Source organism: Ascidiella aspersa, chromosome 3 (genome assembly GCF_963924565.1).
Source record: "Ascidiella aspersa chromosome 3, kaAscAspe10.2, whole genome shotgun sequence".
NCBI classification, from domain to species: Eukaryota; Metazoa; Chordata; class Ascidiacea; order Phlebobranchia; family Ascidiidae; genus Ascidiella; species Ascidiella aspersa.
In genome coordinates, this window is record NC_139449.1 from 6,400,399 (window position 1) to 6,427,270 (window position 26,872).

Below are 26,872 nucleotides of genomic sequence, written 5' to 3' on the forward strand. Positions count from 1 at the left end.
AAGATCGACAACCTCGCATGCGTGAAACGATAGGGGCCGCCATCGCCCATGCACAATTCCCAAGCACGCAAGGCAAGGAAGGCAAGCGGGCTTAGAAAGCCTCCGGCCGTCCTAATGGGGGCGTGACGCAGCGCTCCAACGTTTCGCGACGCGTCGGGTACTTTGATCTGCGACTACTTACATCCGCTCTTTGGCAGAGAGCGGGCGAGTCGCGCTGATGACGAGGGAACTGAAGACCGGAGAGGCGCGCTTCACATTTCGTGGTCGGAATGTCGCAAGAGCGAGTAACTGCAAAGGCCAGGCGACCGCCGGCGCGGCCTTATAAGCCCGTGAGTCCGACGACTTTGGGGCGTGCTCCGCCCTATGCTACTATACTGTCTCAATGTCACTGCAATAGGCCGTTCTTTTGCGGTCAAGTTGTATACAGCCCAGTGTGGCTGGTTTGTTCGCTTGGTCGTCCATGTGTCAGGCATTTTTCGTGATATTTGACTAGTTTTGAAAACATTACTGGACATGTTGTGTGCTGGAGTGGGACAGTTTTTTTCTAAATCCCACAATTAAAAAATGGACCTTTCATAACGCTTTGCCATTTAAAATCTGACCTATTTTAGGAAAAGGTCGCCTCTAGGATTGCTGGTCAGACTTGCCTTACAGTAGAGAAAGACAAGGACACAACTTAATCGATCAATAAATTATGTTTAAAACCTATTTTTTTTATATTTCCAATTGATCTTGGATACCATTAAATTTCGTTAGTGGCAAAAAAGCCAAACGTGATCATTACCACATTTTAATGGCCTGCGAGCGATACTCAGGCTCCTTACAAAATAAATAATCGTATAAATAACTGAATTGTTTCGAATTTATCAACTAATCTTTGTCGCCACCTAACGACAAACATACGATATTTGTTTCTTTAAATAACCAAATATTACTGCAAGTTTTTCGAAATCTATTGCGCACTTCCTAAGAACAATATAAATATATGTTAAAATGAATTTTACCAAACCAAAAGTGACGAGAGGGAAACGGCACGTAACCTTGAAGCTAAAATAAAACTACAAATTACACAAAACGGAACGCGAAAAAGCAAGGCAAGCTTCGAAGTCGTGTTAAACCAAGTAAACACAGCAACATAAATGATACTCTGCGTAAGAATAGATTGCAACAGGTATCCGTATCCCACGGTACGTTTGGAATATATAGTTCTAAATAACAAATCGAAAGCAGGCGTAACGCGTAAAACGTAAAACGTCATTGGAATATCCTTTAAACGCATCCTGTGGGCGTTGAAAGGTAAGCAAGCAACAAATTGATTTTATTCCCAGAACAAATGGTTAGCACAGCTGGCCACTATTTGTTGTGGTTTTGCCGCTCACGTAATTGTGCCGCGTTACCAGGGAATTAATTATAGATGCACAGGTATAGTCTTGTATGCGCACGCCATTACTTAAGATCTTTTGTGCTAGATTTCTTTCATTTTACTCAGAATGTCCCTTGACGTAACGTATACATAAAAAGGTGCAAATTAACGGTTACGAAAAGTATACAAAATACATATCATTATTTTGTTATAGATTGATGGTCTTGTGTAACTCAGTGTTTCGCAACCTTTGTGGCTTACGGCACCCTACAGAAATTATAAATAATTTGCGGCACCATTGCTCGTATTTTTGCTGAGCTAAAGGTAATGTTACAATACACCAGATTGAAACAGCACATTAACTGTGCAACAACGTTGAAAAAACCTTTTTAATTGATTTTTTAATTATATTAAAATTGTGCCAAGCAGCGTACGAATAGAGCAAAAATTAGATTCGTGAAGAATTTAAAATATATCTTGGCACCCTTGCGGGTAAAAAATATTCCCTAGAGTGCCGCGGCATCCCATTTGAGAACCACTGGTGAACTAAAAGCGAAGAGTTGTATAAATAAGTCTATGGTACTTAATTGTAACAATAAGAAAAATAAAAAAGTGTTTTAAGGGTTTACCAGTACTTTGTACAGCACATACATATCTGTAGTTAATATTACTCTTTTTACACAGTTTTCTTATACCAATGGGTGTTGCAATTGGGAAACACAAAATCCACATCAAACTTGAACGTAACGTCAAATCAGCATTCGTCACATTGACCGATAAACGCTTCCGATCCTTGTTGAAAGGTAAGCAAGCGAATGAATCGAATCCTATTTTCAGCAGCATATCGGAAGGCACAACAGCTGGCGGTTATTTGTTGTGCTTTCGCCGCTCGCCTTTATTTCTGCTGCGCAAACGTCCGAAGGGATGTTTTCGTCTGCGAAGCGCGAAGTTCGCGAGGACGGAAGTGAAGCTTCGAGGCCAAAACATTAACCGCGCGGGAAAATAGCGCACGAAATCCCGCGTCGGCAAAACACGACGAGTGGGTCTTTCGATTAACGATAATAAGCTGTTTCAGCCGCTTCCTTCGAAGTCAAATACCAAACATCCTCAGCGACGTCGAGCGCGCTGTATAGATATTGTTAGAGGTGTCTGATAATTCAGGGTCGTAGCCGCTTTCCCTACCAATTCGTAGTATCAAGGTACTTCTCCGATACAAGGATGGCATGGGTGCTTATCAGACACCAAATTGAATTAATCTATTCAGTCACGGTTTGTGATCTAAATGAGCACCTTTAAACGGTATGCAAAAGTATATTTCTAAGTGCATGATACCAGTAAAAGGCACATATGTTACTGGGAGCTTAAGCCATTTGTTTCATAACAACCCGAATTAATGACGCTTGTATGTTTTAAAATATCAATTTCGATATTCTCAGTAACTAATGTCTTAATTTGCTATTGGATCGTCCGAATTTAGTCTGAAATACCGGATACTGGTATGGCAATCAATTCCTGTATGTGATATCAATGATGCGTTTATTAGTCCAAGAACACGAGATTGACTTTGGACTAACAAATGGACATAACACAGCTGGTTCTGTTTGTTATGTTACAAATATAAACTCAGATTAAACAAAAAACATGGTATTGATTAAAAATATATATGGATTGTAACCATTTATTCACTGGCAAGAAGATTCAAATCACACGTACTCGACGTGTACCCTTTTTAAGTCGTAAGTTCAACCAGACATTTCTACACAGTAGAGGTTAAGGAGATTACATAATAGAGGTTTAGAATCTACATGACCAAGGGAGTTGCTGTGAGCATAAACGCTTTGTCTGTCGAAATGCTAACACAAAATATTGGGTTCTTCTATTCTTGAAGCGCTAAATGAGCATCATCCTCTTCTATAATTTGCGAACGGCAAAGCGTGCTTACAAAGCAAAGCCAAAAGCCATTTGAACCCCGACACCACAAGGGCTTGTGACCAGGTGTTGTAGATCCCAGCAGCGTCCGACGAATTTCGACTTGAAAATCCAATCTTGCCCCGCTGAAGCTTGCCGTGACGTTTGCGAACGACGCAAAGCTATGGAAAGGTTACCAGCCGTAACACGATAGGCTTGGTGATTCGTCCCTAGGGACGCACGCCGCTTACATATCCGCTCTATGTTGGGTCGTTACGTCACCACCGCTTTGGGCAACGTCATCCGAGCTCCCTAAAAATAAATCGAGACGAAAATAGGAAAATCAACGATAAAGGGAATGAAGGCGAAAATAAATCTTTGGCTACTCATATGAATAATTGGGATCGATACTGTTTTCTGCACTGATTTTAATTTAATAAGGTCATCTTGTTTCTACTAGCGTTTCGTATTGAGTGGGTATGTTTTAGTTATTCACTGTTGCCCATACGTTCAACTCTGTAGAGATAACAGTTTTGACCGAATCTGACTAGCAAAATGTTTCACAAGACACATGCAGTATCAAACATATCAAAATTAAAGGAAATATTAATAACAACACAAAATTGTCCTTTTAATAACGTTTACCTATCTATTATTTATTTTCAACGAACCTTTACTGTTTTTTAAACGTATGCGAAAAACAGAAATGATTTTACTGAGGTAATACTAAAAATTAGTTTCGCGTTTTGATTTCGCTAGTTATTATGAGACACGCGTAGCCAGAATTATCAAAAGGAGAATATATAAAACTTTAAAATACGAACAAGAAAACTGGAAAATTAAAAAAAATATGAACAGAGGCAATTGCAACTTAGTAGGCCTAAAACTGATAGAGAATATGTTGTTTAGTTTAAAACTTTTAAACATATTTGAAAAATTCACCAAAATCATACACTTTTGTTTAAGTTTCTAAATGGACTTTACATCTTAAGCAGTTAATTGTGCTGTTTAGCAGTTTTTATTAAATGTCGTAATAATCATCTACAAGAGGCCTGTACAACATACGACAAACGGCCCGCGTGTTTAATTACATTTTTCGGTTACTTCAGTACTTCTCTTTTCAATCTTGCTGTTTTTTGTGTATTGCGCGATGACACATAATTGCTGTGGAATGATCCGCGAAAACAACAAAGCCAATAGTTTAATCATAGGCCATTTCAGCTTTGAGCAAACTCTTTTAACTCGCGGATGCATTGCAAATTCAGCAATTTTATAAATGGCCGCATAGATTGGATTAACTTGTCGACTTTTTGCCACGCCAGAGGTCCGTTTTGGGGCCCATAACGCCGGCAGTTTGGGAAAAAATCCAGGAGGCAACCAGATAATGCTCCCTTCCAAACTATATTTTTACCCTAACTTATGTAATCACAAAATATAAATTAAAACAATATACTTCAAGAATCTCTAAAGATGCGAGTACAGTCATGCGCCATTAGTAACAAATATATTCATCCTTACTCAGCACGAACGCGAATCCGGTTTGAATCCTTTCCTCCTCGTCGTGAGCTTTGTTTTTCCTCTTTATTTTCCTTTTTCTCATTTTGCTCCTATAGAGGAGTGAGAGGAGCACGGAGAGAAAAACGAGAAAGGTGACGCCGCACACCACTCCAACCGTTATGAAAACGACAGTGTGGTGCGACTCTGAACGAAAAATAATGTCTTTTATTATCGCATGCAAGTTAGTCCTAACCATACTCTAGTTAAAGCAGGGGTTCTTAAATTGGGGTCCATGGACCCCTTGGGGGTCCGTAAACTAGTTTTAGGGGGTCCATGAAAACCAAATTAAAATATTAGTATATATTTAAGAAGTAATAAATTTATCAAAGTAAACGGTTTAGTTAAAAATAAAACGGTTTTGCACTGAATGCATTAAGACCCCATCTCACTTTCACATTTTTGGAGCGAAATCAGCAGATTTCTGAAGTCTATTTGTATTGTGACGTAAATTTCTGACGACATTCATTCTTGATTTTTTTGCCTACTGTGGTCCACGCGAGGCCAAAAAAGATTTTAAGGGTCCGCGGCAAAAAAAATTTAAGAACCTCGGAGTTAAGGGTTGGCCAGCGCATAGTGCACAATTACAAGTGAAACAATGTTACCATGGATATCGCAACAAAACACATGCATATATGGAAAAAAATATATAGTGTGACGTAATAAGAATATCAAAGCCCATACAGAAGTAGGTATCATTTTGAACGTCTTTACTACAACCTCCAACCATTACGCTCCAAAATACATAGTGTAATTTTATAAAAAAATTGCAATGTAAATTTGGGTAACCCTAAATGTGAAGTGAGTTTAATCAAGATTAAACTATATTTAAAACACAGAACAAATCAAAATATCGATAAAGTGAGTTAAGTTTAACTTGTTTTTTTGCAAAATTACCTTGTTTACAAATGCCACATCCTATTGTTGCACCGAATATTTATCGTTTGTGTGTGCGTTATTGTTTCTCAGTTTTATCGTTTGTACGTGTGTTTTCGTTTTCCTCTTTCTTTCTCACTCACGTAAATTATATCGCTTTTCCACATTTGCACCTCACCCTTCACGCTTTTTTATGCACCTCACCTTTCACGCTTTCTCACGTTTTATGTTGGCATAATAGTTACGTTTGACACGCACACCTTTTTTTCTCGCGTTGTTGTAAATGGCGAAATCCAATGTGGGCAGTCGCGTTTTGGGCTAGCTTGAGATCATTATATTAACCCTGGGAATTAACGTTTATGTGACCTTTTTAGGCGTTGGCCGCTTTTCGTTGTTTTGAGTTTTTTTAATTTTTTACTTGTCGTTCATTTTAATACAACTAAAATACACACTCTGTAGCGCTTGGCAGTCAAGAGGCCGTTAAGTAGAGTTCTGGACTAGTTTGGTGTAACACTATATCCATATTATGTTTTGTTTTTTTCGTAGGAAGCGCTTCACAGTTTTGAGTAAGACCCATGTAAACAAATTAACAAACATGAGCTATCGATTATGCCCAAACTGTCATACTTCTAATGTCAAAGAGAGGGCAAATGTTTATGGAGTATATATGACGTAAAATTAAAAATGGGGCAAGGGGAACAACCGTGGCCACCCTTGTTCTGGCAGTTTATAGCGAAAGGATCGAATGACAGCAACATTTTTGCGAGGTTATAAAGGCCTAAAGAAGCTTCGTCCGTGAAACCTAAAGTGTCGAGTATTTTTGAAGAATTGTGCATATAATGCTGTCGCATTTTAATTCGTCCGTTGCTTTCTTGTTGTGTAATGTTAGCTTGGGATTGGTAAATCTTATTTTCTTTAAATAAGGTAAATCTCAATTTTAAATAGTAGGGGCAAACAGTTTGTTTTAGTTCCACCAAAAATCAATTCGATACAATCTTGTATAATTTCGAGTTAAAAAGATATTAGGTGATCTTGCTTGATTACTTTGTGATTTGCCTTGCTTAACCAAGTCGATAAAAATATTGCACGCTATAAAAAAATAATTATGAAAAAAATTACAAAATTTTACTGAAATTATAGGGTAAAAAAGATATGTTAAAAAGATATTCCGTCCCTTAATTGAACTTCACAGAAATTCTGCTGATAACACTCAAAACTCACGCAAAGTGTGCAAAGCGAGATTGCGCAGTACGTGACGTATTTATGACGTAATCGCATTTGTTCAACTATTTGCTTTTTTCCCAGCGTACGTAACCGCAACACTTTTCTCGATGCAAAACTCTTTTTAAAAACTCCTTATTATATCCACCTTTCTTCGTACGGGCGAACTCTAATGCTTCGTCGATATCTGAAGTGTTGGTTTTCCGTTTCGCATCAACTCCAAAGATAAACTTGAAGGGCAGCAACGGGCCAATGCCGAGCGTGTAGTTTTGACCGTTTTTTGGGGTCGTCCTGTCAATCACGCCGATCGCTGCTCTCTGGCGCCAGTCACCGCCCGGTGTCAGACACTGAGCACAAAAATAAGAGTTTTTAATTTCACATCGTTCCTCAGATCGCTTGAAATGACAATATTGCGTATCTGTTTGGTAGCGACTTTTTAAATAAACTATTGTGACGGTAGCGAAATACATCAGGTGCGGTAACGAATAAAGAATATGTAACCCAGATTTTAAAGCCTTTTTTACCTTTTATAAAAAAAAGCTTTGAATTTTTAACAACATTCCCCAGTTCGCTTTGAAATGACGATTTTACGTATCTGTTAACTATTGTGACTACAAACTAAAGAAAGAATGAAAAGCATTTTCTACAACATACTGAAAGCATCTTAATAAACACAGCGCCGTTTGAATGGATGTAAAAATATTCTATAAACATTTTGCGCTTTGAACTTTTAACAATCAAAATGTATCAAAACGTCTGGCAATGGAATTTTTCCCACTTTATTTTTAAATACAAACACCACGAATATTCTTAAAAAACCTAACTTTTTTAAGGTTACGAAGCAAAACAACGGCGATGATTTTGGAACAGACACCTATAGGCCATCCGGCAAATCACAGTATATTAGAAGGGATAGATCAGTAATCAGTACAGTTCTCAAAACTAACAGGATAGAAACTTCTAATATTTATGCTCCGAAATGGGTGGTAAAGATCACAGTCAAAGTACCAATTTTAAGTACATCTGAAAAACATCTAATATTGGTACAACTGTGTTTACAATATTACAACAAGCAACGGTCCCATACCGTGTATTGAGCAAAAACCTTGTCCAATAATATAACTGTTAGTTTGTGCCCGCAAATGCAAGCACATTATTAAAAAAAAAATCTTTAAATGGTTTTGAGGCAGTTTAAGCATTAACATGTAATACTTCAAAAAATAGTGTGGTACATTTTTATTATGAGTAAAAATAGGTGACGAACAAACAGTAAAAAAAGAATAATATCCAAAAATAATTTAGGTAAAATTGGTTTTACAAAATTAAATCAATTGTTTGCATTTCCGGTAGGTAGCGGTGTAGCTACGGTTTCAAGTTGGGGTTACTATAGGTCAGTTTGTGTTGTTATTGCGGCATGTTAAGTAATTTGTACATAAAGACAGCGCTGGTAACAATATGGCGCTAATAATGCACGAGAATATCTAAAATAAGCGAAAAACAAGGATATAAATAATGTTCTTTGTCAAACTTGCTAGGGGAGGGCAAAGTTTTAGTTTAAATGGCGACAACTGGAGGCCGCGAGGTCGTGTAATTGGTGTTCTTCTACGAACCACTTGGGCTTAGAGAAAAAGTGTGCTTATAAACTAAAAAAACACCTCGCACCTTTTTCCAGCCTATTTTCCACTCGGGCGAGCGTTCCGGGCAATAGACAACTTGACAGAAGATGTAGATTCTCTGCTGCGACATGTTCGACCATTTGAACATCTGGAATTGCCACACAACCGACTGCTCAGTCGATCCATTAAGAATTTTCACCGTTGGGTCGTTTTGTACAGGACGCCTTGAAATATAAAAAAACACTGTCTGAAATTTGGTGATATTTTTTTTACATTGGGTTGGCAAGAAATTAAAAGTGTGCGGGGTTACTTAATATATTATTCAGGCGCAAGTATTTACAGTGTTTTGCCGTGAAATTTTCTTGAAGTAGCTAATGAAAGTTAATATTTAAGGGTGTTTTTTTGATAAACGGCTAAAAACGTTTAACTTTTTGAGCAGATAAGCACTTTAGCCTGAAGGAATGCATACCTCAGGTTGAAAGAATGTGAATTTAAATTTTAAGGAAAAGTAGTTTAAATCCGAAAATCGCAATATTTGATGGTTTGTATGACATTAATTAGGAATTACACAGCTCTATGTTATGTTTTTCTTTAAGTAACCTCACCCGTCCTGAATGAAATGGTGAATTCCTTTTCTGTGTTCAGCTCTCGGGGTATAGCTTGCGAAACACCAGTCTGCAAAAACATGACCGGATGCCTTCAGATCATTTGTTCCCATCTGGATATAGAGAAACTGGCCGACCTAAAACGTCAGCTCATTAATTTGGAATGTATCATTTTTTTTTTTTTTTTTTTTTTTGCACTAAGTTTTGCCATATCACATTTTCGGAGTAAAATATTTTGCGACATTTTCTGCAATGGAATTGTCCATATATGGCGTCGAAATAGGCTGTCGCATATTTTGCAACAAAGCATAATACTTGATAATACAGTCATATAAAAAAATATGCAAATTACATTACAAATTTGCAGATTTTCAAGTCTACAAAAAATCGTGAATATCAGTAAAATTTAACCTAATTTGGATGTTTTTAGCTTATTTAATATTAGAGATATTATGAAAACCATTAACCCTGTTAGTGATTGCAATTTAAGAATGATGAATCAAAAATAAACGAAAAGTGTTTTTGACCTGAAATATAACTACACATTCTTATATTACCTAAACTTTACCTACCGGAACGTTGACAATGTCGTCCAGGGGAATTCTGTCATTTAGCTCCTGATCTCTATAGAGGCTTATTCTCATCGTAGGGAAATCACCGACCAGTCGTTCTCTAAGACATACAACGCCAAAAAAAAACATGACGAGGAAACCATTAAAAAACAACATTCGTTGAAAAATTAATAGCAATACTAAATTTTTAGGTTAACATAATTCCTTTTAAAGAATGGTCCTACGTTCGCCTTATAGTTTCTCTGCTTTGCATTAAAGTATTTCCTTATTAGAAAATGTTTTTCTGCGCTTTGTGTTCGTTACAACAAAACACTAGAGCACTGCAAAGTTATGTTTGAAAATAACACTAAAAACAATAAAATAAAACAGAACGAAAGATTGAAAATGGTCGGCAGAAACGAAAACGCCGACAAAAACAGATGCACTAAAAAACAAATCATTTCGGGCCAATGGTTGGCAGAACATTATGCTATACACGCCTATTTGTAATGAGCGCTTTTCGCGTGTGATGCTGCAATAGGTTGTCTGGATTTGTACTTGAAAAATCAAAAGCTATACAGTAATTTTATTTTATAGGAAAGCACCGTGACCGTTAAGTGTTGGTTGAAATAATTATTCAAATGATATGTTTTGTGTCTTGATTTTGCCATTTCAAATGACCACGGTTTCATTTGCATTTGAGTCGGTAAATAACAAACCCGGGGTTCGATCATTTTTCAGTAAATCTGTAATTAACCAGAGTCGTTGCTCAGTCAAAGTTTCTGTAGGAATTAGCAATAAAGTTACCGGTAGCAGTACGGCAGAGTTGGGAAGCCAACATTGTTGTGAAGCACGCAGCTGACATTGTAAAGCACAACTGTCGAACCGGATTCATCCAGGTATGTCACTTGGTTTTCGTAATAGGAGAACTCGCCCCTTTTCTGTGAATCGGTTGAATTTAAATAAAAGCTATTATCAAATAAAATATAAACCGAAATCAGCTTGGAGTTGAAATAACGATTTATATGAAATTTTGATGTTTTCCTGTAAGATTACACAGTCAACTCCAGGTCACAGACCTAACATACTTACAAAGAAAATTTGGATACGCTGTTTACTTTGATGTGTGTGATCTTTGGGAAAAATCCAATTACCTTTCAAATGTACAACAACACGACTAATTAGATAAAAAAACACGAAAAATGTTCTCTTAAAGAAGATGACCGCATGAAAACTATATGTAAGGGACGGCTAGGCAAAACTTAGCCTGTTTTGTGATTTGAACTCGCGGCCTCTGGAAACCTGAAGAGCTCTTTCTAAAGGACATAATCGCGGTTTTACAGTCGTTAAAGCGGAGTTGAAACCAATCTAATGATTAAGGCATCAATAATGTTGTTATTCAGATAGTTTGTACCGATTATTTGATTGTTTTAGTGTTCAGCTAGCTGAGAACCATTTGAGATCTACTTCAGTTCAGCCTCGTAAATTGAAACTGAGTTTTTTGTCTTCTTAAACTTAAATACCTTGTTTGCCAGGTTATTTGGTATGGATTATTTTTTACGGAAAACTATACCTTCACAATGCTTCCGCAATTTCCCTTGGGCTTTAGTTTGAAGGTGAGTGACACACGATCTCCTGACATCCTAAGAGGTCCGCATTCTCTAGAGGATCTGTCCCTCAACCAAAACTGTCTTCCTTTATTGAAGTCAACCGTCTTGATAATGACTTTGCCAGATTGGCCGTCACATGAAAAATCCGGCTTCTCGCAGTCAGCTATATAGAAATAAATTGGCTATAATATATCTGAATATATTCTAACCACTTTAAGTTTACCATGCACCTATTGAAATAAAGTCATACAATTTGAGAGTAGGAGTGTCCTTTATTGTAGGATCGAAGGTGATACCTGATGCTAAATGATATATCGGCATCTAATAAAAACAATGGGTAAATCGATTCTGATACAAAAATTTTTAAAGCAAGAATTTGAGCCAGGTTTGTTCCAAGTTCTGGGAGACAGTTTTTCAAAAATTAAAAAGTATTTTTTTAGGGAATCGCACGTTATTATTTGCTTAAAAACCTAGTTAACAACGTTTCAATTTGATAAAATATTACCACGGTAATTTTGTTTAATTTTGTATTTATTATAGGATTAGCACCGATGCCAACCTTGTAACACAATATTACCGATGCTTGAACTTGGTATCAGGCATCATATCCGATTCGATAATATTGGACATCCCTGTATTAATTATAGCCGCATTATTATGTAGTCAATCACGACGTCTAATTACTAAAACAAAATTAAATAATTAAATTTAGTTGTTTGCCGATCGTAAATAGGTTAAGACACTCCTAAATAAACAATGTTACTTACCCGCGAAGGCCGGAGCTGTGTGACTGAAAAGGCAAAGTACAACAGCAAAATAGCATAAAATCATTACAACTTCTTAACGCATCGTAAAGAACTAATGCAAAACTAAACGACAACCAGAAAAGTCTCATACACCTAAACTTTAGAACTGTGTTAAAGAAATCTAAAAATAACCGCGAAACGGCAATTGTATGTACAATATTTTGTTGAATAACGTAGGGCTGCAATATAAAGCGATTACCTAGCGTTTAACGTGTGTAGTGGTTTAAACGTAGTCCAACTGACTGGCGTATGACCGCCCGAGGCAAGAAACCTGCTGTACAGACACAACCACGTTGTTTATGATGCTGTCTCGGATAGTTTTAATTTCCGATTGCTGGCTGTTGTGCGGTAATTTGCTAATTTCAAGAAAAACCGAGAGTCGTGGACAACTATGCAAACAATCAACCCGATGGTTTAAAGCAGGGGTAGCCAACACGTCGATCGCCACATTTCTCCAGGTCGATCGCGTCGAATATGTGTCATTACAGTAGCTCGCACACAAGCGGAACATTAAAATGAACAATTGTTTTGTGGACCTAATAAAGCTTTCTTTGACGTAACGAATTAACCTTCGTTGCTATCTCGGAAAGCAATTAACGCTCAAAATGTTTAACAAGTGTTCTTGTGACTTTTTACACAACCAGTCGATCGGAAGTCTCTAAAAAATATATTTTAGTCGATCGCAATCAAACATAAGTTGGCTACACTCGGTTAAAGTAATGCTAAGCAAATATCAGTAAATCATTTCCGTGAAAATGTCCAATTTTTACGTTTGCTTATTGGTTACATAGAGAGGATTTTGATTTGCAGACACTTATTTGCACTGACAATTTTTTAATCGCGTCAAACCATATCCATATTAAGAATTATTGCAATCTCTAGCAGAAATGCATTAGGAACACAGCTAGGAAATCAAAAATTATTAAATTTTGTTGACAATGTGACATGACCTAATTGTACATCTAAAACGTAATCGTTTTTCCTAACGAAACAGCACCTTCGCAATAATTGGCAAAGGCATAGGGAAATCTTTAACGAACTACCATTCCAAAGGTTCACAATATTTAAAGAAAAAATTGGATAGTTCCGGGAAAATAAGGAAATATCTCATTGACAAAATGAAACGTATAAATAACAAATGATGGTAACAAAAATTTTCGTTCAAGTTTGTGTTCTTTTTCACCATCTAGCGGCAAACGAATTCATATTTGCGGGGAATTGGTAAACGGAGGATTACTTCAATATTCAAAGAAATTGATTTTTCTTGATTTTTTTTGCTTTTTGGCGCAACTGTGAAACACGAAAAAGTGCCGCTTCGAAATTATATCACTTTTAATTTAAAGTACGCGCAAGCTTTAATTATGAAGGCCTAATAGTTGCATTATTTAAGGCACTGTATGCCCACTGAGATAAGTAAAGAGAAACTTGTACGTTATAAAAAAACATAACAATTAATATTGTATCATTCCAATAATTAACAATGTGTAACCTTGAAAATAAAATTTGGATCGAAATTGAACAAGGAATCACATTTGCTTAAACTAAAAACATCAAAAACATACAATTAATCTTATAATTTCTATAATATTCTCATTTTGTTTGGAGCACCTGTCACCTTTCCGTTGTAAAACGGATAAGAATCGCTATTCAATGGTCATAAGTTTTAATCTTAAAGCAGGCTTACCTATATCTCGGTGGCCAAGTCATTGACCGGATGTAAATACCCAAGTCGACCAACAGTGATGCACCTGCCTGTCGGACGTGTACGGTCAAAGGTACACATGCTTTTGATGTGAGATAAGCTGACGAGAATGGGAATGCAATCAGGAATTAGCAATGACAGAATAGGACAAACCGGATGTGTAAAATATGAACATGTCTCCTCGTCCTTATACGCAAATGACGACAATAACTTCAAATGGGAGCAAATGTTCTTTAGAATTTCCTGTCTTAGTCAAACTCAGTCATTAATAAGTTCTATAGTTCTTTAAAAGAGAAATATATTTCGCCACAAAATAGATTCATTCGAATTTAGAGACTGATGGTGCATTTGACTAAGAAAGGAAAGTCTAAAGAATATTTGACAAAATAGGATTCATCTCTTTTGCAAACGTGCAAGCGTCAGGGCGTCCGATGGCGACGCAAAGGGACCTTGACGTCGTGTGGCTTGTACGTCGCGACGGAGTGTCGTCAATTAGGCAATTGCGGTCACGCAATGTAAATCAAGGCTCAAAAATGTTGTGTCTAGGTTTACACAATATTCCCAGTTTGGCTACTCTTTACCAAATTTCTTCCAAAACAAGCTTGGTGAAAGGCACTCCTTGATGTACTATGGGTTCGCAATAGTTCTGATGTTATAGTTGGTCAGCAGGAATACATCGCTAACATTTGCACATACACACGAGCCTATTAAATGTTACAGTTACCTTTCAACTCACTTGTATACAATTTACCCGTTTCGCAATTTTTCGACACTATAAACTGTAGGTTGAGTTTAGATTTTAAGAGTCACAGATTAAGTTCCTATTCGACGGATTATGCTGTTGGAATTAAGTTGGCAATGGGTTAATGATCCCATATCTTTGACCATTTACGATATAATTGAAAATGAAACGGGTAGTTAACTATATGTACTAGGCCTCAAAAGCCGTTTTGATTGTCCAAACTCATAAACAGAGATACTCAATACTACATAATCGTTGGTCAAAAAGCAGCTTCCGAGGGGCTAGATCACAGTTGATATTAACACACATGTGTGTGTGACTGTCTTTCAGAGATACTCAAAGAAGACATTTGCAAGTAAGGACAGGAATTTTCATGTTAAAGTTTGCGTTCAATAAACGTGCTATGCCAGGTCATGTATGTATACATACAAAATCCTTTTTTTTCGTCTTGCGCTATAAACAGGGGACCTAATTGCGAATGTGGTACGCTCGACTAAAGTATTGTAACTATCTTGAAAACTAATTTAAGTTTACCATATCTAATCCATCGTGCCGGACATTTGTCGTCAAGTTTGAAAGCCGAATTAATTAACTAATTGATGGATTATACGAGGATGACCCTGTGGAATACAACCGCACATATCGATTTGAAAAAAGTTTTTTTTTCAAAGAAGGTTGCCCGCAAATCCCCCAACTAATTTCGCTCATTGCGTTAACACGCAAGTGCAACATGACGTCTACCTTGAACCAAAAGATCGATTCGAAATCAAGCCCCTTAAAGAAAAGGCTGTCAACGGACTGCTGGGAACATAACGTCGCTGACGTGCTATCGATTTGCCTGCGTTATTAGAACGCGTCGACATGTTTGCCTTTAGAAGGTCTGCCGCTATACTTATACGTTCAACCAGTTTGACGTCTGAGAACCTTATACATACTAACGTATACATATGCCCGCCTGTATCGATCCTGATCCAACCAGATTGATTTAGAAAAGTGCCCGGCCGTCCAGCAAAGGCTGCCTTGCAAGTCGTTCAAGTTGCTGTTTGTTTTACTTCGCCAACCTAAACCTAACGTCCAACGGCGTCATTCCATTCTCTTGAAAAGTTGAGACTTCCCTTGTGTATACTGCCAAACTAACTATCAATATACGCTTCTGCAGCCAGTATGAAACGTTAACAATTCAATGTTAACAAGATCAAATATGGCAAAAAAAATTAAACAAGATCAATCATGTCCATTCAGTTTATAAAACGGATAGTATCTATTTAGGAAAATAAATACTTTTTTTGAAAATTTTGACTCTAAATTTTCCTCGATTTGTTGATACTTTTGGCTTACAAAAAATATACGAACTTTTGTTTCTATTACAGGATTGTTTATAAATGTAACCATACGACTAAAATCAAAAATATTTGTGTCTCATGCGACTCTATAAGGGCGGGCACCGGGGTTTCATTTTCAAAACATGAAAATCATTTTTTTTAAATTTATTTTAGGTATGATAACTTTATTTGTTCAGTAACAGTGGTGCTAAATATCAAACTAAAAGTACTTAGAGTTAGTATAGTTACCATGCCATTCATTTTCACTCAGTGCAAAAAACAAACAAACTCTTATTAGTTTAGAAGCCAAGCTACGAAATGGTTGCAGTAATCGAAGCCAATGTGTTGATAAGACAATGAACACATTATTCTTGGAGATAAATTTACTTTCGCAGCCAGCTCTACAAGAGAAAAAGGTCAATAGTGTTATGATAACAACTCAAGCGAGTTTTCGTTGAAAGATTCCGCGTTATCAATAAGCGAAAGTATAGGTTCGAGCGCGCGAACTGATTTACCTACAGGCGCAATTCCCTGCGTCCGACTTTCGCGGGCGCGAAGCCTAATCGCGTAATTTCGCGGGCGCGAAGCCTTATCGAGTAACTTCGCGGGCGCGAAGCCTTATCGCGTAACTTCGCGCGCCAGAAGCCTCGGCGAACATTGCTCCGACGCGCGATCGCGACTCAAACTTGGAACGGGGCCAGCGAGCGACGGCCGTTATCGCACCCCCTTGTTTTGTTGTCTGTGACGAAACAATCGCGCCTTGCGGCTCTTGCATGAGAAAAAAAGAGGGGCGACCTCTCTAACGCGGCGATCGCTGAAAAGCGACCGGCATTTCGGTGTTAGAAGGAGAAGAAGCAACAGGCAGTCGATATTACAACAGCAGCAGCAGAAACCACTAAGTAAGACCAAGCACCCCGCAGCTAATCCGCTTTCAAATGCGGATTTTGAACATGCAAAATCTTGCTTATTGGTTAGCGTCGCCGACTTTGCATGAGAAATGTCCCTGAAATTGACAGGAGGGGCCATATGCAAAAGGCAAACCGGGAAGGCTAATTGGCAGCCTGGTCGAAATTTCAACGGTTTAATTAGAATAGAAGCACAATGGCAAGATGGACATGTAATGTAATATTTTGTAAATGGACAGTTGAATGCTATGTCTTTCGAGGAAATCGCGAAAATGTTATTAGGAGCTCGGTCGAAATTTTGAGGTATCAATTCGAATATCGACAGCAGGAAAAGCAATTTAATTCCTCCACAAGAAGCGCTTCTCAATTTACATCAATGTTAGCAAACTGACAGCCTTACCAGGATTGTAGAGACCTATATGTAGCGGGTAAAATATGAGATTAAAGCAGAAAACTAGCCAAAGCTCGGACTATGCGTAAGGGCATTCAAACCTCGCCCCCTTTTCAACCTTCCTATGAAAGAACTGAGATCATTTAGTCAAAACGGTGGTCAACAGGCATATAACATTACTTCATATTAATAACTGTGCACTCAAGTTATATAGGTTCGATTAGACTCCTTAAAATTAAGCATTAGAAATCGCAGGATTGCCGGCAAAGGGGGTGAGAACGTGGATATTTTAAAGTTGGAAAATGACAACTAATTACAGCTTAGTCTGGTTTTTATTGGCCAGCATTTGAAGTTTACTAAGTGATACAGACATGGTAGTGTCCCAGAGCATCTTTAAGCAGAATTTTAGCTTGACATAAACACAACTGTTAGTGATTAGATCTTTAAGACAGTGGAAAAAAGTTAATAAAATGTTTAAACTTCTAATAATCTCGATGGTGTCTAATTAGAGAAGAAGTGTTTACACACAACGCTAATAGGACAGTGAAGTTGAATCCAGTGTAAAGGTTGTTTCTCAAAATAATAACTTCCATATTTGAGCCAATCTAATCTTTGATTATAATAATAGCAATTAAAATTCGGCTCATGGTAAGGCACACGTAGTCGTATACTCAGCGATTCGTGTCCGCTGGTACGGATCGGTTACCTGTAGCGTCCTTAACTACGGCGATCGGAAACCCACGCAAACATATGCTCGGCTACTTTTTACAAATTACCAAAATGTACCTTACGCTCGAAGCCCCGATCATTACGTGATATGGCTACGAGTCAAGACGTGGTTACTTTATGCGCGGTCGAGCCATTAGCAGCGCTAATCACCGGGTTTCGGTTTGGAGAAGATCGTCGCTGGTCGTTACTGGAAGGTCCATCGCGTAGGACGGCCCTTCTGTTTATAAACGTCGCTCAATTACTTATGTATGTGGCGATGTTGATGTGTGTACGCGTCGGCCATGCGTGGGTAAACAAATTCGTCGGGCAATTAAACAAGCTCGTTGTCGTCAGCTGGTTAGCAGAAGCAGTTTAGCGAAGCGGCGGCAATTAACAGGGCGGTCATCGCCTTTTTACGCGATTCCGAGTACGGCAGTGGCCAGCCTATAGGTCAGTAGCAGTCGGTCAGTGGACCGGGTAGGCGGCAAATAGCAAATCGACACTTGAGGCCAGTGATAAACCTGTAGTCTTAATTAAAACAGCCAGCGAAACGCTCGGAAGAATCGAGATTTACGGTCGACGCTCCCCGCAGCAGGAGTTGTTGATGTCCCAATTTGTAGAAACCGCAGCATCAGCGGCGCTGCTGGGTGTTAGACGGTCTTGGCAGGCAGCTGCTGGTCATCACTCGTAGAGACGAGACAACTACAGGACCGCTGCAGCAGATTTTGCCCTTACTTGTAGACTTGGGGTGGAGGTTAAGAGAGTTTTGTGTCAGTTGAAGGCGGGAAAGTTTAACGTGTGAGAAACTTTGCAGTTTGTGTCACACAGGACCTATCTTAATCGAAACGGATTTGTTTGATTCTCATCACATACTGTAGTACAGTAGATCGAAACAAGTGCTAAAAATACAGCATTTACTTCTTTACAGATTAGAGTACAAGCTCAAAACCACAGTAGCACGAAGATGTATTGTACAATCGCCCCTTCACAGGCAAGCGGATTACTTAACTCCCACCACGCGTCCGGAGGACACCAGCTGATCCGCATCACGCCGCAACTTGAAGTGGCCCGTGCCTGCTCCACTGGCTCCTCGGGATCGGGAAGCGAGTCCCTGCTCTCCGTCGCATCTTTCCACCACCAAGTGGCGCCAAAGTACACCGTGATCGGACGCGAAGAACTCGCCCGGCAAATGGCTTCAGAGAGGACGCGGAAACAGCAGCAACAGACAACTATTCCTTCTGCATTTGAGCGGAAGACTAGAGCTGCAAGGAACCACCTCCATCACCATCAGAACGCCACGTCTTCTTCCTCCTGCAATAGCCTGTCATCTGGCAGCGGAGGCAACGTGTCACCTACGTCATTTTACTTGCATCCGGGAAATCAGGAAGACTTGCTACATCAGCATCAGCAGACGCAGTTGGAAAGCTACGTGGCGATGCTCGCCCACAAGCAAGCAGCTCAGCAAACACAGCAGCAGTTTCGGCCCAGTACCAGGTACCATCAGCAGCAAAGTCACAACCCTAATCACCATCAACAAGAGGAAGCACGCAGTCAGTATCTCAGCTGGAGAAACAACAACATCCACCGCGCGCAACCCTCTAAGGACGCCTCTGAAACGAAAGCAAGTGCCCCGGAACAGCGTGTTTGCTCCCCGGCTTTTTCCATGCAAAGCTACGTACGCGATCTAGCCAAAGGGGTGACCAAATCCCCGGCCCGAAAGCCCCAGGTGCCGCCCCGGTGCGAAAAGGTGGTTGAGTTGCTGAGAGGTAAAGGCCGAAAGTCGGCCAAACCCACAGTCGAAGTGAACATACGGATTAGCAAGACGCCCGACAACACGGTCAACGCCGCAGCGACGTCGCCCCAGCCGAACAAAAACGACCTGCTGGCAGCCAACCACGAACAGGATACAGCGTCCCAGTCGGCCAGGTTTGTTACCTTTGCACAACTCGGTCAGTTAAACAAACTGGCAAATCTCCTCGTGTTTTTGCATTAGTTTGTAAATCATGTGAGGTGATCATAAGAGGTCTGCATCAGGGTCATTAACAAAGCCTAGTTTTCTTTATCAGATCATCTGTCTTCTGGTGGTATTACCGATTCAGTTTAAATGACGTCTTTCAATTTTTCTTAAGGCGACAGTAGATATCGTCCAGGGTATAAAATCGCTTGGTTAAAACAGCCACGATTCGAACAGTGTCAAATTCGTCCGAAACCACTTCCCTTTTATAGCATTAACGAAGGGAGATACGCCACACAGGAATCTAACAGTATTATCGGATTTAAAACTTTCCCAAAATCCATTACGGGAAATTGGATCTAAGAGAATTACATTTCGTTGCGACAAAGAAATCTGAGGACTTTTAAATTCAAAAATCATTGAATAAATTGCTGCTTTTGTATAGGTATAGTTTTGATAAAAGCTTTGCGTTAACATCAATCGACAATACAAAGAATAACTGCTTTATGTTTCCATCTAACTGATTCAAAAATCAATATTTTATTTATTCAATTTACAGACAAAGCTTTCTCGAAACATACAACGTCCAAGGGGTAATTGGCGTTGGGGGAGGAGGCATGGTGTACGCCGGAACCCGTACCGCCGACCAGCACCCTGTGGCCATCAAGAGGGTCATGCGCGAGAAGGTGAAACGTTGGGAAAAGATCCAGGGCCGCACCATACCCCAGGAGATTGCGCTCATGATAAGGTGTGTTTCGACTTGGAGTTTTTATCGATTTTTTATTGACTGTTTATAGCGCGCGAGACGCGCAAGGCGAAGGACGCTTCTAAATGCGGATAACGAGCGGTGTCTCGGACAAAAGCCGCTGCAGTGTGGGAGCGGCGGACATTAAAATGCATTGTGTGCCCTCTGATAAGAGAGATCAAATTAAATTAGAAAAACATAAGCAATAAAAAAAGTTGACTAATACACAACATTAAGTTATGAGTTTAGAAATGCCCCAAACATCTCTCTCAGCGCCACACTTTTAACGTATAAGCCTTCAATACTATGAGTAACATCGTTTTTGGGTTCTTGTCATGGTTTTATTACTTACGTTGCTAATGCATTTTATAATCTTAAATAATAAGATTGTTTGATAGTACTTACTTCGAAGGTAAGTTTTGAGACTGTTTGTTTGATTTTATGCTTGTTTTTGCGATATCTCTCATTGGATGGTGTAGGAGGGTTGTACAAATGTCACAAAAAGTTTTGTGTGCGCCTGTTTCAAAGTAGAGGCACACATCTTGCGACCCTGGGATTTGGCGTATCGCTTCATTTTCTTCGATCGCTAAAAGCAAGTTCCAGTAGACCGCCACACGTTATAGTTATTAAATTGCGGCGATCGAACAGTGGGCGTCGATTCGAGGTTCGACCATAGCGCAATGGCCGGCTGTCGTGTAACGCCGACGATTAACAGCGCAATAGAAGGTGGCCGTGCGCTGCATTAAGGGGGTAGAACAGAGGGGTTGCGATGCTTTGTGCCCCGAACACGTGGGCATTGTTTCGCCGAGCGGTTTAGAAGCCAAGCCGCGCCGGCCGCGCCCGGATTATTCTAATTGCTCAATCCAGCGACGCTCGCGGCCGCCTGATTTATTGGGCCGGTGACGCGAACGGAGATGGCCCGACGCAGGCCAGGCGCGTCATTTATGGCCAAAAGAGCCCTGAAACCCGCAATATGCATTCGCCCGCTGACCGGGCGTAACGATGTGAGCGAACTGACGGGTTATTTTAACGGGCGACCGCTTTTAGAAGCGCGACTAAAATAGCGCGGTTTCACGCCGCGTAATGTGAATTGCGAAGGTTTACTGCTGCTGCTAAACTGGTCTAGAAGCTATTTAGAAAAACAGCGAAAAAAGGGCGTGAAATTTGTGCTTTGTTAAGTGCGTATGCCGGTTTCTCAGCGTGCATACGATCGTGTCGGGTTACTATATGGGGCAAATAACACTTTCCAAGCTACACGGAGTTTTGTAACGACCTTAACTTTAGTGCACTTAAGTCACTGTTTACAAATGACTTGACTGGGATTTCAGATATTCCAAAATGCATTGTTTACAATACTTCAAGTTACTATGTGGGTCAAATTAAACTTTCGTAGCAACACCTCTTTCCTTTATTGTTGCTGATGGTTATAATTTCAACCAAAACAGCTGGAAGACATTGAGTTAAAAAATCGAAGTTTTTACACACATTTAGCAACACCAAACGACGGCAGTTCTTGTTCCAATGATTGTAGCTTAGTTGCTAGGTTTAAGTCCAATTCAGGATGCATTAATAGGATAATGGCAATGATCACACCTTTTAGACCTGTATATAAAAACGCTGGAGTAACAACACAATTACCAGATGTGCTGCAGCAACACTCACCGTGATGTTTGTCGTAAAATTAAGCTTTTACTTTGCGTTGTTTTAAACTTGCGTGCACCATCGACGTTCGGCATGCGAACAAAAGCAGCCGGCCGCATATATTTTACGACCTCGTAAATTAGCGATGTCGCCGTAAATCGTCATACGTGACGTCATGCGTGATTTTGCACAGTGAGGCTATACGATCGTCCGACCCTCGCCCACCTTGCAGCAAAAAAAGCGTAAAACTCTCTCAATGCGTTTTTTGATAGGAAACCACTAAAGTCCGTCTGAGAACCTTTTCAGAATAACTTATGAATTCCTTGCTTTCTTGTGAGGCTCATTATATACAACAGCGCACATAGAACCCCAAACACATTATGTTATCAAATAACTTGCCGAAAACATACTACCAGTCTAGGAGCAACCGTGCAACTCGCATATCTTTGTATGTTAGCAATTGGTTACCGGATACTTTTGTTTTTGTCTCTCCATTAAAAGCAAGCACATGAACACTAGCGCTTAACTCGTATTGCCTTTCTAAAGTTAAACGCTCAAACACGCCGAAACGTCTGCCCGTTCTAAAGTTCCATACCAATCTTTTAAGATGCTTTAGGCAAAACTCGATGCGTCAAATATTTTCAAAACTGTTTGTTTCTGCCACTATTCAGAAATACAAATAGATTTCGGCATGAACACATTATAACATTTTAACTGAGTTACATACTGTAAAATCACAAAAAAATATAATTACAGCAACACACATGAAAACAATGAACAACGTAAGAATTTATTTTTATATATATTTTATGTATAATTCTTTGATTACGCATAATCAATTTTATAAAGAAACCTTCCAAAAGAGCAAAACTTGTCATCCTATAAGTGATTTAAAATATTGCTTGGCACCCTTGCGTATCAGAAATTCCGGAGAGATAACATTGCTTATTGATCGTCTAAAAAACTTCCGAACCCCATAAACCAATCGTGGGCGACCAAGTAACGAACGTTCCGCGGCAATAAAAACACACGCTCAACTTTTCCCAATTAAAGTTCGCATTCCATGATTACCTAAATGTATTACGGCGGAGGAAAGACCCCGATCAGACGATTAAAACCATCCCTTGTTTTTTGCTGGCAGAGTTAACGGCCACCGAGGGATCATTCGCCTACTGGACTGGTACGAGTGTTTGGATTCATTTATTCTGATCCTGGAGCGGCCAACCAACTCGGTCGATCTCTTCGACTACATTCGCGAGGTCGGACGAATGAACGAGAAAGAAGCGAGCATGATTTTCAGACAGGTATGTGTTAGGAAAAAATTCGCATCTTACGTCGTTTGACAAACAAGAGATACAACACCTAACAAACCTAATACAAAATGCTTGTTGTTGTTTTTGTGTTAATAAGTTTGGGATCTTGATAATGAATTGCAAAGCCAAACGGTCGGGTAGATCGATCATTTTGATTAACACGTTTCAATGAAGATGATACAAGTTCGTATCAAACCGTCTTAATTAAGATGATGTCGATCTAATCGACTTTTTTTCTTTGCAATTCATTATCAAGCTACATTACAGATTCATGAATGGTGTACTGTTTAAAAATATATAAGTTTAAAATAATTGCACACAATATTGGGACTTGATCAGTTTAAAAATATTAATTGAATAATAATAATTAACTTTAATGCAAATCAAAAATTGTTATACAACCATATGTTCATAGTCGCTATTCAATATATCAGGCGCCTACTATATATTTTTTGGGTCAAAAATACTACCCAAGGTTAAAAAAACGAGGACTTTACTATAATTAAAAAATACAATCAAAGGAAAAATTTTCAAAGGTAAAAAATTTTAATTAAAAATGACAATACAAAAATTAAAACTCCACACAATAAAATTACAAGAAAAAAGCTTATTAGTTTTTCCTTCGCTTGCAAAAAAAAAAGGACCTCAATGTAAACCGTTGCCACTTTGTCAGATCCTAACGGCGGTTCATCACATCCATTCGCGTGGCGTCGTTCATCGCGATATCAAGGACGAGAACATTGTCCTGAATCGCGACACAGGAGAATCGAAACTGATCGACTTTGGTTGTGGAACGATGATCCACGAGCGGCCCTATCGAGACTTCTCAGGCACGCCGGAGTTTTACCCACCCGAGTGGTTTAACGAGGTGAAAGCATGTTTGTTGTTGATAGTCGCATTTTTTCTCATGGACTTTTATGGGCGCTGAAGTACAAACAGCCTCATTTCTGCCTTTCTTGCCTGGTTAGACTTTTGCAATTTGTTGCCTATATTTGTAATAGCCTAAAATATAAGACTTGAAAAGCCCTTTTTTTCTTAAAATATTTTTAGCTTTTATTAAATTTAGAAATCCTTTTTTTTCGGCTTACCACAAGGTGTTTTACATTACAGCTTTCCACATTAAAATTGAATTACCAATAAAAGCTCAAACTGAAACGATTTTTTATAACCAAATTTTGAGCAACCACCTATGGTCCACATTTCTTTACCATTTACCAAAATCTATTAATATATATTTTTTTCAATTGCCAGCATTACTACAACGCTCGACCAGCCGCTATCTGGAGTCTTGGCGTTCTTCTTTTCGACATGCTTTGCGGGGAAATTCCCTTCAAGTCAAAGGCAAAAATCGGCTTGGGGAAGTTTGAGTTCAAGGTTGGTTTAACACATTTTCAAATAGCACCTTTAAATAAGCCGGCTCGATTAAAAGACATGCGATTCGTTCATCAGTAAATTCAACCTCTGTGTACTGGGAAATGATAACGTACCAAAATTCATGTTATTATATCACTTAAGGGTGACGAGGGGTGTTTTCGGATACTGGGAAAGCCTTACTTTCTAAATGTAAATTTAAAACCCACGTTAAATTATTAAAACCGGTATCATATTATTCTGGAAGTGGTTCTTTTCGATATAAATGACTTATCTAGAAAATTAAAACAAATAAAAAAAACTTGCCTTTTCTTTGATTTAAAAAAATATCTAATAAGGTATTAGGTAAAGTCCTCTTAAATTTGAGAAAAAAACGTTTTATCGCATTTCATATTTATGTTTTTTTTCATCCATTTGCTTTCTTTAAAATCTTTTTCTAGAAAATATTCACTTGAGTATTAGGTAAAGTTCTATCTAATTTAAAAAAAAAACGTTTATACTGTATCTCACATTTATAAGATATCTCATATATTCTTTCATCAGTTAACAGAACTTAATATTCTGAATCAAAGGTCTCGCCCTATTTTCAAAGCGAATTTGAATTTTAAGCCAAGATGTCACGTTGTAACATTGTCGTCTCACTCTTCAGGGCAACCTAAGCAACGAAGCGAAACACCTGATCACGTGGCTACTCTCAATCAAACCCGAATCGCGACCAACGCTGGTCGACATCATGCAACATCCCTGGATTTCTGGGAAGACTTTTTAACGCCCGTCGCTAAACCAGTTCCAGCTACATCCCATCTCGCGCAAACGACGTCACGCTCAATTGATGACGTCACTATCTGGTGGATGACGTCATTGCGGTCGCGTTGTTTTTTCTTTCGTTTTGTTTTGTTTTGTTTACCTATTTTTATTGCGTTTTTTTTCTTCGCCGGTTTAAGTGTTATTGTATGCTTTAGCTTGCCTATGCAAAAACATGGAGCGTCCGTGGGTTACGGATAATATAGTGAATAAACAAGAAAACTATGAACGAGTTGTATTTCTTTCGAGTACAGTATTGCCAACCTTGCTAAAATGATTTAACACAGACAGTTTTACAATGTTGTTCCGCTATAGTCGTAGATTTATATTGGATTTAGGGTCAATGTAACAAAATTCGAGAGGACAACCTGTTTGTTTGATGTCAAGCATAAACAGACTTCTTTAAAGGAATTTCAGTGATATAAAAATGTCAAAAACCTTGCCTAGACGTGAAGGGCAACACTGTAGATGTATAGGTCTATCGTAATAATGGCAATATCACAATGTGCTTGTTTGATTTCAGCCACATTTAAATGAATGTTAATAAAGCCTGTATGTCAAGAATGCTGCCGCATTGCTGCGTGCACTAAAAGTGAAGGTCATATAGTTGTTGCAGCGCGAAAAAATAACTATTGATAGAAAACAGGTGCACGGTAGCCAAACATATTGCTGAACTGAAAAACCACACACGCTGTTAATGTAATGGCGCCAAGAGTCATAACTAAGGCAAGTCGTACGACCTACATACATTCCGACAAAACGTGAGCCTATGCCTACGCAACGTGGGCTGCTCGAGTTTGGGCAGTGTTTCTTACTTTAAGAATATTTACATTTTTGGTGCAAATTCCAAAGGGTCTGTCCTATTTTGGGGTAGTGTACATGCACGTAATCTGATATAAAATATTAATATATATGTTTAGATTTTAAATTACATATTTTTGAGTAGAAAATTCGTTCTTATTGAGATAATTAATTCGTCACGTACCGCAAACATTTTAGGTTAAAGTGAGTTATGTATACCCAAGAAAAGATGTTTAAGCTCGGAAATGGTATGAGGGAAGATATGAATAAGTTCCATGTTATTACTAAACTCTTAAATATGTATTGCTTTCATGATTCAGGCGCACATTATCAACTCTTTAAAAAAAAGTAAGGATTTCGCCA

At 38.8% G+C, this 26,872-nt stretch overlaps 2 protein-coding genes across 2 annotated transcripts; one reads left to right on the forward strand and one right to left on the reverse strand.

Annotated features, from left to right (window-relative positions):
- Positions 1–2,771: 2,771 nt before the first annotated feature.
- On the reverse strand, positions 2,772–12,269 carry LOC146158939 (uncharacterized). The gene is made up of 9 exons (XM_083385580.1): positions 12,072–12,269; positions 11,268–11,467; positions 10,502–10,635; positions 9,716–9,815; positions 9,144–9,280; positions 8,585–8,762; positions 7,071–7,269; positions 4,790–4,972; positions 2,772–3,583 (listed from the first exon to the last, which is right to left on the reverse strand). The coding sequence occupies exons 1-9, from the start codon at positions 12,133–12,135 to the stop codon at positions 3,519–3,521; spliced, it is 1,260 nt and encodes a 419-aa protein (XP_083241706.1). The 5' UTR covers positions 12,136–12,269; the 3' UTR covers positions 2,772–3,518.
- Positions 12,270–18,844: 6,575 nt separating this feature from the next.
- Positions 18,845–25,673, forward strand: LOC146158940 (uncharacterized). Its single transcript, XM_083384796.1, has 6 exons — positions 18,845–19,806; positions 20,394–20,582; positions 23,362–23,524; positions 24,207–24,401; positions 24,785–24,907; positions 25,554–25,673. The coding sequence occupies exons 1-6, from the start codon at positions 18,845–18,847 to the stop codon at positions 25,671–25,673; spliced, it is 1,752 nt and encodes a 583-aa protein (XP_083240922.1).
- The last annotated feature ends 1,199 nt before the right edge of the window (positions 25,674–26,872 follow it).

What these genes read in the sequence shown, in the direction of transcription:
- LOC146158940 (XM_083384796.1), top strand. Translation starts at nt 18,845, where the DNA reads ATGTATTGTACAATCGCCCCTTCACAGGCAAGCGGATTACTTAACTCC. An exon ending in CGAGCATGATTTTCAGACAG is followed by an intron (nt 23,525 to 24,206) that starts GTATGTGTTAGG and finishes CCACTTTGTCAG; the next exon opens with ATCCTAACGGCGGTTCATCA. An exon ending in TGGGGAAGTTTGAGTTCAAG is followed by an intron (nt 24,908 to 25,553) that starts GTTGGTTTAACA and finishes CTCACTCTTCAG; the next exon opens with GGCAACCTAAGCAACGAAGC.
- LOC146158939 (XM_083385580.1), bottom strand. Translation starts at nt 12,135, where the DNA reads ATGATTTTATGCTATTTTGCTGTTGTACTTTGCCTTTTCAGTCACACA. An exon ending in ACGACATTGTCAACGTTCCG is followed by an intron (nt 9,281 to 9,715) that starts GTAGGTAAAGTT and finishes CTGACGTTTTAG; the next exon opens with GTCGGCCAGTTTCTCTATAT. An exon ending in GGAAAATAGGCTGGAAAAAG is followed by an intron (nt 7,270 to 8,584) that starts GTGCGAGGTGTT and finishes TTTTGTGCTCAG; the next exon opens with TGTCTGACACCGGGCGGTGA.